At 34.8% G+C, this 12,257-nt stretch overlaps 1 protein-coding gene across 1 annotated transcript in view; it reads left to right on the top strand.

Annotated features, from left to right (window-relative positions):
* The window catches only part of LOC150102718 (uncharacterized), an 89,314-nt gene that overhangs the window by 68,277 nt on the left and 8,780 nt on the right, over window positions 1-12,257 (top strand). The window contains exon 8 of the mRNA XM_090399406.1: window positions 298-411. Coding sequence (XP_090255532.1) covers window positions 298-411 — 114 coding nt within the window. The remainder of the gene's footprint in view (window positions 1-297; window positions 412-12,257) is intronic.

Here is a 12,257-nt window from a genome sequence, read left to right as displayed (position 1 = left end):
TATTGTGTTTGACTCTCATATCATCTAGTATATACCAGAAAATTATATATGATATTGTAATAGGGATCTCAAATGAAATATATTATACTGTTTATTCCAGTGTGATTTGCTGTCATACAGTATTTTTTTTACACAGGCAATTCCTTGAGGAAAATTAAAATTATTTTCAAGGAAAGATAATTCATCCTTTTTTTAAAGGAAATATTAATCATATATTGTAATTTTGATATCTTTTTGTCATTTGTAATAAAGCTTTCATAATTAAATTTATATAATAAATATGCTAATTGATTACAGCATCCAGAAATATACCAGCTTCTTGATCCAATGAAAGACCTTTTTATTACTAGAGATGAAACCTATGGGAAGTTGTGTCAACTTAAGGGTTTGTTAAATCTTTTACTTTCTCAGGTAACTATCAGATTTCTCATATAGTAAAATTCATAAATAACTGCTTGCTTACCTTAGATAAATTTTGATCAGTCTTAAATTCTGCTGTTCTGCATTCACTCTTTAAATTCTCCTGAATAAATCAATCAATCTAGATTCAGTTTATAGTTCTTTGACCTATCATGTTAAAATGTCTTGGCTTCATAGAAACTTAATTCTATGATAGAGAACTTAATCCTATCTACTGGTCGCTATATCTGTATAGTGCATGTATTTTCTATCTAGTTTGTTTTATGGCATGAAAAACTTTGCACCTCCATTGACCAGCTAATACACAAAGTTGAAATGCTTTCATGAAACAATCTTTGCATCCTTTAAGGATTTGAACCTGGATATGTATATGCTATTCTTAAGTTTCTTTAAGAATCTTTTAGATGTGAAATTTAAGAAATATAGATATAATTTGAAAGCTAATGCCACTAGATATAGATATTTTATGAGAGAAGGTGAAAGAGTTACTCAAAAAAGCAAAAAAAGAAGAGCAAGGGAATAAAGAGTATAAATTGGCTACCACACTGATAAATTTAGGCTAGTTGAGATAGTCGGTAAATGTGCAAATTGTGGAATGAATTTGGCTGATGGACTGCATTTCAATGGATTCAGAATTAAGTATCTTGAGAGTGTTGAAGTGCAAAGACAGGAAAAACTATAGCCATTAAGTAACTATAAAAGCACACATGAAATATTTGTACATCTTGTATATCATAAGATATTGTCAGTAGTGTAAGCAGAAAACAGTGGTGAGTTAAAAAAAAAAAAAAAAAAAAGAAAGAAAAGAAACGGTAGAGCGCATTACATCAGAATCCCCTATACATGCAGTCACTTGTTAGTTAAGATCAGAGAATATTGGGCTTAAATTAACTGAAGATTACAATTTCCAAGAAATTAGCGGTGGAAAACTAGTCATTATATTAAAGTTCAGTTGATGAAGTAGGGCTTTAGCACTTTGAATAAATGTTCATATTTATACATAGATCTGGGTAATAGTTTGGTGGATCCTCTGGTTGGTGTTTTCAATTCCATGTTGTGTCAGGAACATGGAGAGGTTTGATACTGGATATGATATTCATGTTCAGTTCTGATCTTCCTTTTGTCTGTAGTAAGGTTGCACAAACATGATGCTTTGTATTCACCAAGCAGCATCATTGATATTATGTCCTTTGTAGATAGTAACAGTTGATGAATTTGGTTTGATGGGCTTGAAGGTGTGATAAGTTTATATATATCGGTGCTCATCCACGAAATATCAGTATCACCCATATTATATTTTTGTATTTATTCCCATTAAAGACTCCCCAAATTGTTTGCACACTTCATACAATTCCTAAAATTGAACACAATATACTGTACTAATGCTTCATTGTCCTCTTCACAAGAGTAATAAAGCATTAGTGCTTCGTGAAGAAGGCACTTTTCTGCGCTTTTCTGGAACTGAAAACATGTATAACAGTTGTTTGAGAATGAAAATTTGAAAGTGGAGAAAAAAACTAAATGTTTCTCTTGGTATGTAGTATAGCATCTGTTGAGGTTGCAAAGTTTTTTAATGGTATAGAGACATTTTTATTCTTGTCTTCAGAAACAACAGACAGTAAAAAAAAAAAATCTACTCTTGAATAAAAATGAATATTCTGTGTATTATAAGACGTTGTTGATCTACAACAAAATACCAGCATATGTGAGATTGATAAGACAGAAGAACCGCTGATACTAAAAAAAAAAAAACTGATGAATGTAGGATTCTCGAAAATGTGTGTATAATTCCAATAATGACCGGATGTTATGTGTACTGAGTCTCAGTAAACAAAAGAAATTTCTTGGAAAATGGAGCAAAAAATATACATTGCTGCTCCATCAAAAACAATATTTATTCCTTCTATTCTCTTAATTATTAACCACAAATGTTAATTATTAATAATTTGTTTACCATTATTGAAAGTATTTCTACTCACACTTATTCTTTCTTTTCATTTCCTATTCTAACATCTTATAAATGATGGTTCACATATTTTCATCTTTGAGTATTTCAAATATACCAACCAACTATAGCATTCTCCTTCATTGTTGTTTTATAATAAATCTTAAAACCAGCAGATTGTTCCCACACTCTATGCAGAAGTATTCAAAGTTATCCTGCAATTAATTGCATTGGACCAATTAAGATAAACGCTGATACGCTATGCACTCTCAAAACTTTCATACATCAATAAAAATGCAATCATATGGTCATGGGAGCAAAAGGGGAACTCTCCTTGGGCTCAAGTAAAAAATTCCACAAGTTATAATCGTAAAAGTGATTGAGATATGTAATCTTATACACTAGTGGCCAAAATTGTGGAAACCTTTCGGGAAAAGTGTATTTTTGAGGTTTGATGGCTCATAATAATATAAAATTATATATCATTGGAAAGACAATTTAATCAAGAAGAATGTAATGCAACAAAGTTTGTTCAATTATCTGTACTCTATGAAACGTTATAGCCAAATAACCAGAAAAAAGAAGCACAACTTGCTTAGGTTGATATGAAGTAGCTTTTCTTCATTTGAATGTAGCCAATGAGCATGAGTGTTTAGAGAGCCAATCAGGTGTCATCTTGTTTTGGCAATGAGCCAATAAGGTCACAGTAGGATTCAGCTATTGATGTCATGTATTGGATCTGAGAGGAGGACATTTGTCAGTGTGTTATGTGATTGCTGTCAAGTTGTTGTTTTTTTTTTGTGTGTGTGTGTGTGTGTGTGTGTGTGTGTGTTCTTTCATTTAGTGAGCTTGTAAAACGTAATAAAATTAAAGAAATGGTGCAAAGAGTTGACTGGTCATCACCCAGAAAGCGATGTAAAATAGTACTATTAAGTGAATAAGGCTACAGTTATGAAGAAATTGGTGGAAACTTAACTAAAGGTGGCATTTCTAAATTTTTGAAGAGATATAAGAAGACTCAGTCACTACAAAACCAGACTGGTAAAGGTAGGAAAAGGTGCACAATAGCAAGTGATGACAGAAGAATTGGGAGACTGTGCCTACGTGACAGAAGAAAATCATCTGGGTGTATACAAGATGAAATGGCACAATACAATATGAAGTTGAGTGCAAGGACCGTTTGGCGCAGACTTCAGGAATTTGGTCTAAATGCTAGAATTCTGCCATTTTTATCTCTCAAATAAAGGTTGAAAAGATTAAACCAGGCTAAAACCCATGTTAACTGGACAGTGTTATTTGGAGGGATGAGACCAAAATCTCCCTGTTTGGTAGTGATGGGAGAAAATTTGCATCCTGATTGCATTACACTTACCGTGAAACACCCACTTGGTGTTATGATCTGGGGTTGTATGACATCAAAAGGTGTGGGCAGAATTTGCGTGATTAATGAGAATATAAATGCCCAAACTGAAGCCTTCCACACATGATCTTTTCCAAGATAATGAAGCATTTATATTTCAACAGGATTCAGCTCCATGTGATGTTGCTGCTGTGCGCAAAAAGTGGTTTCAAAATAATCATATTCCCTGCTGGAATGGCCTGGAAATAGCCCAGACCTTAACTCAGTCGAAAATCTATGGAGCCGACTAAATAAACTTGTTAGTCAGAAGCAACCCACCAATAAAACCCAATTAATAGAAGCAATAATTCAATCTTGGTTTCACTCCATGGGAAGGCATTGTAAGGCCGTAATTAACGCTAAAGGTTACCCAACTAAGTATTAACTCGCATTGTGAGAATTTTTGTATATCTCATTTTTTTTGTGTTTCACTTTTCTTCTTTATAACTGCTGTTCTAATAAAAAAAAATCCTTCATAAAAGTTATTGCATTACATTCTTGATTAAATTATCTTTCCATTGATGTATAATTTTATGGTATTACAAGCATCAAACCTCAGAAATACACTTTTTCCAAAAGGTTTCCACAATTTTGGCCACTAGTGTATGTAAGCTTTGTCTCTCTTAAAATTTTGAGTTGGCCTGTTTCGACCCATGGTGGGGTAGCCATAGAAATAGTGTTTTATTGCAGCAATAAAACACGTGTCCCTGTTTTTGGTTCATCTTTTTCTGATTCGTGAACAGTGAGACCAGTTTGTTTGCCTTCTGTGAAGTCACTGATGAAGTGTAAATTTATAGTGAAACAAATTTAAACAGAAAAATACATTTTTAAAGGGTAATTTAATATTATTTTACTTGTTAGTTTTATGATTTTAAACTGAAATAATTTAATTTAGGGATTAATTAATTAGTTGATTTTTTAATAAAATATGCTGGTCAATTTTTTTATATATGAAAGTGTGCTAAAACTGTATTAATTCTGAATAATTTTTTTTCCTCAAGAATTAAAGATCATTAAAATGAAAATAATGTATATTTATAGTTTACATCGATAAATAATTACATCAAAAAATGCTAAAAGACGTTTATTGATGTAATTATTTGTCTCCAACTTTTCCCCACCCTCTGGAAAATTTTCTGCAGACGCACACCCATTCATACGGTCAAATCGATGTGAAATTTGTAGCTTGTGTTGTATAACCCACATGACAGCACACCCAACGCCACTGATATAGTTATTTTTTTCATTTTTTTCTCTTATAACCTTTGATATAAGGCATAGGAGTTCTGTGGAATTCTTCTTGCCTTGGATGCTGTATAAAAGAATTGTTAATTATTTTTTATGCTGTTCTTTGGTTATAGCCTTTTAGTTAATGTTGTTTCTTTGATGGTTTCTGTTCTTATTGAGTGATTCTTTGAAGTAACAAATTTTGTGTGCTCTAGATATTAAGCATTTTACACTGGATGATGGCAGATGTGTTATGAACGTAGTGTTCCTGCAAAAATAGGTTTTTTGGTAGAAAGTGATCCATTAGGTTCTTGTTTGATATGCATGTTGAGAAAAGAAATATCTCCTTATGATTATTTTTCCAGTGTAAATTTGATATTTTGTTAAAATGAATGGATTTTTATGTAGTGCAGCAAAAGTTTTGTGTAATCTCTCCCTCTTTTCCAGGAAAAAGTTAGCTAGGTGAGGTGAAAGTGGTGAGTCAATTGCAGTTATTGCGTTTTAAGGACTGCAGGGCAGCCTTCAATTAGAATGGTGGGACTTTGACTTCAACATTAAGTCTGTTAGCCTCATCAGTAACTAGATAAATGACTAATGTTCTTTTCAATGTTGTACATAAAGTGCAGGTAGGGAATTTGTAACCCACTTCTCAGTAGACAATTTGTTATTATTATTGGAGACCTCCAGGGAGGCTATAAGTCACCCTAACCAGCCGTCATACCTTCCCTTAAATTCATTCACACTAGATGCACTCACTATCCCTAAAGGCAAACTATTCCACTCACTCGCTGCTCTATGAGAGAAAAACCTAGCTCTTACCCCTTTCTTGACTGTGAACTAACCATGCCAAAATTCATAACATTAAACTGGCAGCCATTTTTGTAAGTGCTGAATATCAGTGGCATCCCTGGTTATCCTGCTTATTTTTGCATCATCGGCAAACAGTTGCACATCTGATATTAGACCCTGCCTGATGTCATTAATGTATAGATTGAACAATAACGGCCCAAGGACAGAACACCACTGATCACCTTAAATCTGGCAGATTTGCCCACTGTATACCACTTTTTTGATATCTGTCTGTCAACCATCCTCTGATCCAAGTGAAGAGTTTATATTCAAATGCCTAGGACGGAACACCACTGATCACCTTAAATCTGGCAGATTTGCCCACTTATACCACTTTTTTGATATCTGTCTGTCAACCATCCTCTGATCCAAGTGAAGAGTTTATATTCAAATGCCTTAGAAAAATCCTATATTATCATAGTCATCATCATCAAATTCCTGCTATGTACCCTCAAGGGGTGTACAGGATATGATAGTACCACATGAAAAAATTACATCATTACTAACTTCCTATCTACAATTTTCCTCCAAATCAGTCTGTTACTTGTCAAGACTCCAACATTATCAGATCTTATATTTCTATCGTCTAAGGCACTTTGTACCGTATCAATCCAATATATCTTGGTGTTCCTCTGGGTCGTTTTCCTGCCAACTTTTTCATACCTGGCAGAGAACACTTGTTTTGCTAATCTTTCCTCACCCATTCTGTTTAAGTGACCATACCACCTGAGATTAGCTCTGCTAACGCATTCCTGGATGCTGACAATGTCAAGTTCTTTCCTAATATCCTCGTTTTAATATGATATTGCCATTGATGCCATCTGTTCACGCCTGTAATCTTTCTCAGGATCTCATATCTGCGACCTCTAGTCTTTGGTCAAGTGTTTTACTTCTGACCCAGATCTCAGATCCATAAGTTAAAACTGGTTTAAACACTGTCTTGTATACAGCTAATTTAGTTTTCTGACTAATTTCTCTCTTATTCCATATGAATTTATTCAATTGACTTCCCACCATACCAGCTTTGCTGATTCTATTGTCAATTTACCATCTTCAGTAAAAATCGTGCATAAGTAGCTTTAATGTTTTACTTGTTCCACAGGTTCTCCATTCACAACACAGTTGACATTTTCAATGATTCTGCCTATTTTCATTGTCTTTGTCTTTTTATTGCTGACCTTCATAATGTGATCCATATAGATAATGAATAACAGAGGGGATAATGTACATCCTTGTCTCACACCAGATTTAAAATTAAACCATCTTCCTGTACTTCCTTCAATTCTAACTGCTGACTTACAACTCAAATAAAGACTAAATATTGCTTGATATAATGCCCGATTGACACCATATAACTGTAGTGTATTGAATAGCTTCTCTCTTGGCACCTTGTCATATGCCTTTGACAAAACTCAAATAGAGATGTTTGTTATATTCCCACTATTTGTCGTAAAGTGAAGATCTGATCCTGACAGCCCTCTATTTGGCCGGAATCCAGTTTGTTCTTCGCCCAGCTTTTCTTCCACAATTCTTCTCAAGTATACCTGCATAGATCTCACCAGGAACACTTAGTAGGGAAATACCTCTGTAATTCTCACATTCAGTTTTATTTCTCGTTTTATATATGGGTACTATGAGAGCTCTACTCCAATCATCGGGAATTCGTCCCTCTATTCAGGCTTTCTGAACAATGCAGTGCAGCCACTGTAAGACTTTTATACCACCATACTTCAGCATTTCTGGTCGAATATCATCTACTACTGCTGCCTTTCCACATTTTAAGCCTTTGATGGCTTTTTCTATTTCAAGTATGGATATGTATTCCTGACTGCATGCCTGGTCAGTGTTTTTTACCACTGTGCTATAACTGCTTGTTTCATTTAGCAGTTTTTCAAAGTAATTACTCCATACTTCAAGGATATCTTTTTCTTCCATTTTCATGTCACCTTTATCATCTCTAACTCCTTTTACAGCACTCTTTCCTCCATTCCTAAGCTTCTTCAGCAACCCTCCAGAATATTTTGCCACCTTCTTGATATTTATTTTCTATATTCTTGCCAAAGTCCTCCCATGACTTTTGTTTAGCTAGTTTTACACAGTGTTTAGCATTCTTGCATTTGTCTCTGTATTCTCTAAGAGCACAAGCTGACTTATTTGCCAGGAATGATATGCTTCCTGTTTAACTTCCTGTGTCCACCATGGAGTTCTAATTTTTCTATCCTTGCAGACAACTTCACCACATGCCTCTTTAGCTGAATCAATCAGGGCTTGCCACTGAATCTCCAAGGTTTGATTCCTGTTCTCACGCTTTCATTTTTTCTTCAATAATCTTTGTGTATTTTAGTCTACAGTTCACATCTGAGAGCTGCTCAACTTTTATTCGCTTTAAAACTTTCTTACATGTTATTCTTTTCAATATTATCCTGCTCAAGACTAAATAGTGATCTCTTCCAATTTCAAATCCTCTGTACACTCTGGTGTCCTGCACCAGGGAGAAAACATCACTATCAAGAATAACATAGTCAATGAGATTTTTTTCCTTGCCTCTTCTCTCCATGTGAATTTGTGCACATTTTTATGTTGGAACATGGTGTTGGACTGGTTATTACTATGTCCTGAGCAGAAATCCAGCAGATATTTGCCATTAGTATTAGCTTTGCTCTTTTCTCCAAATTTTCCCAAAATATTTTTGTATGTCTCACAATCATTTCCTACTCTGCTATTTAGATCCCCAACAAGGACCAACTTTTCTTTTTTCATTGTGTCAGTTGCTTTTTCTAAAGCATCAAAAAATTCCTCCACTTCTTCCTTAGTAGAACCTGTGGGACCATAGGCACAAATAAGTCTCATTGTCCAGTTCCCCATTCTCATATTTGCCCACATTACTCTACTTGAGACTGACTGCCATTCAAGAAGATTAGCATCGTATTTTCTGTTGAATACTATGGCTACTCCTTCTTTTCCTTGATTGTCATTGCTTGAATATAACATTTTGTATTTATTGCTCAGAAAGATCTCACCAGTTTTTGTTTCAGTCACTTCTATTATGTCATTCTGGTACTTATCTAATTCCTCAGCTAGCTCCATTTCTTTGCCATTCAGGCTTCTTATGTTGATAGTACCGATCTTTAACTCTAGTGATGTTGAGTTGGGGTGTGTTTTCAGATTTGTTCCAGTAGCTGACTTTTTGCTGTTCGCCCTGGTTCTCTGGCGAAAAGAATGGGGGCCTTGTTTAACCGGGCGACGACCCAGCCGGCATGAAATTTTGTCATGTTGTACCATCATTTTTTATTTTGGTTTAACCAATAAGAATACAGTTTGGTCGGCCAAATCCCAAATTGCCAGCCCATCCTCGTTCGTTCAGTATCGCAGTAGATACCCCACAGGTTGCACCATGAGAAGGTGAGGATTGGACATTAGGTCAGAAACCCTGGTTGGTTCTCTGCATTCCTTTAAAGGCTATGTGGAGGTCTCCTCTCAGTTATACAGCTTTGACCCTTATGCACCCCCATTATCATAGTGTATTCCCTTTATCCAAATCGGCGATAACATTGTTATAAAATATGAGCAAATTGCTAAATCACTACCTTCCTTTAGTAAACCCATGCTGCTCCCTGCAGCATGGGTTTACTAAAGGAAGAAGTGGAGGAATTTTACAACGGAATTTGTACGTTGTACAATGGAATTTTCATACATTCCTATGGTGTCATTCCTGAGCTGACTCAAGTTATACAAACATGTGAACTGGCCTTGCCAATTCAGCTGAACATTCCTTTATCAAATCGAATGGGCTGATATTCAATATGTCCCCATTGATAAATTCTTATCCAGGTTATGCAAAAACTCTTCAACTTCATTTTCATGAATCTGTAACTCTTCGTCCGATGTACCAGTAGCACTGTAATACATACACCTTGTTGATATATCTTAGCAAAGTGAGCTCTCATTAGTTTCCGACACTAGTGTACCATCTGCATTCAATAGTTATTCTTTCACATTCATTCTTTAGCTTGCCTGGCCAATTTCTTTTCATACTCCGATTTAGCTTTCCTCACAATATTCATTACTTTTCTGGCCTAATGCATAACTCCTCTCACAATATTCTTTCCACATCATCTTCTTCTTGTGGATCACTTGCTTAATAAGGTTGCACATCCATTTCACTCCCAACCTATTTATTCTTGGAACACTAGGGATACATTCAGATACCACATCATTTAAGCACTTTTTCAAAGATTCCTATGCATTGCTGACATTTTTCTCATTCAGTAACTGATACCATGGGACCAAAGATAGTATTCTCCTAAGTTGATCATAATTTCCAGCTTTGTAGTTCAGCATGTAACCTATTTTAATCAGAGCATCAATACAATTAGATACTTCCCTAGAAAGTACAGCATGATCACATGTCACAAATTGGTGGTAAAATAGTCATATTCTTGACAGAGACACCTTCTGACATTATGAGGAAATCCAACACTCATGGACCTCAAGTTCCTTCTCTCACATGCTGCTTGAGAAAGTTGTCTCACAACAATTTAGTAAATTCCTCTTTCTTATCACGAGATTTCTCATCTAACCAATCAATGTTTGGAAAATTAAAGTTACCCATAATGATCACTCATTTGGTTCCCATAAGTCTAAATTGGTAATGCATTTCTTCATATCCTGCAACTGAACTGCCAGAGTCTGTTACAACATCTCATCGCTACATCGGACACGGTTACCATAATTGTTTTCTTGCATTTCTACCCTAACTGGACTTAAATCATCTGATAACATTAGTAGCACTGTTCTGTCATTCCTAAAAATAGTATACCCCTATTATCCGAGTTGCCATATCTGATTTTGATGGTTAGGTTTCACTAATGCCAACAATTTTAGGTAATATTAAGTTCTTTCCTAATATCCTCGTTTTTAATATGATATAGAGGGGTGAACAGACTGATGCCATCTGTTCACCCCTATAATCTTTCTCAGGACTCTTATGTCTGTGGTCAAATGTTTTATTTCTAACCCAGCCCTCAGATCCATAAGTTAAAATTGGTTTGAACACTGTCTTGTATACAGCTAATTTAGTATTTTGACTAATTTCTCTCTTATTCTGTATAAATTTATTCAATTGACTTCCTACCATACCAGCTTTGTTGATTCTGTTGTCTGTTTCCATATTTAATTTACCATCACTAAAAATTGTGCCTGAGTAGCTGAAATGTTTTACTTGTTTTATAGGTTCTTCATTCATAATGCAGTTGATATTTTCAATGCCTTTTTCTTGTTATTGCTGACCTTCATACCATATCTATTACAACAATTATTCAGTTTAGTCATGGAATCTCACAGACTCGATGTTTTTGAAATTTATGATTGGTTAAGCAATACAGAATGGCTGAAAAAGGTAAATTTTATAAGCACCCGATGATTTAATAACTTCATGTTAGCATACCTGCATTTCTTTAAAAATCATTTATTATACAAATATTTCGCATATCATAAGATGTCATTAGTGTAAACAGAACAACAGCGAGGAATTTGAAGAAAGAAGCACTAGATGCTCATACAACAAATAATTTTTATGGTTATTGAAATTCCACAGGTCTCGTTATACAATAAGGCTATTAGTGTGTGCATGCCCATGAGGCAAGTGAGTGAGAATTGCAAAAAATGCAGTTTAGTCTCTGAAGCAAAAATTTGAATGGGATAGTCAGTACATGGTGTAAATGTAGTTGGGACTGAAGGGGAATGCTGCAGTTGTTGTATACGAATGCTAGATGTATCAGGAACAAGATGGATAAGTTTTTTTTGCATTTGTTGGTGCAATCTCACCACATGTTACAGGTATTAGTAAGATTTGGCTGATAGCACATAACGCAGTTGCATGGATAGAATGTGAAGGGTGTAGATTAGTAAGACAGGCATGTGGATCGCAGTTTTTTTTTTTTTGAAGCAATCTGGTGTTGAGATAAAGGATCAGCTTGTTCTTCCACAAGTTCCTTTATATGAATCTTACCTTGGAACATTTAGTAGGAAAATTTCTCTGTAATACTTTTTTACTCCCCCACCCGGATAGATCTGTCATAGTAATCATCTTCTATAGATGATTACTATGACAGATCTTTCCCGGTAATCTGGAATTCATCCTTCTGATTATACAGTGCAGCAACTGTACTACTTTTATATCTCCATATTTGACCATTTCATATTGAATAACATTATGCCATTCACCTTTCAGGTTTTTAATAGTTTTTATCTGTCTGATCTCTCTTGAATGTTTTCTATCACTGTTTCATTTAAGATAGGTGCCTGGTAATTACCTTGTTAAGTTTTTATCATCTGATTCCTTTTGTAGTATTCTTTTCGTCTTCTTCAATATCCTCGGGAATGTTTTACCACCTTTCTGGTATTTGTCGTTTGTAT

This window comes from Typopeltis vanoorti, chromosome 10, assembly GCF_054136105.1.
Source record: "Typopeltis vanoorti isolate ZY-2024b chromosome 10, IOZ_Tvanoo_1.0, whole genome shotgun sequence".
NCBI lineage: Eukaryota > Metazoa > Arthropoda > Arachnida > Uropygi > Thelyphonidae > Typopeltis > Typopeltis vanoorti.
Note: the sequence above shows the minus strand (reverse complement) of the source record. Positions and strands in the feature narration are given on the sequence as shown.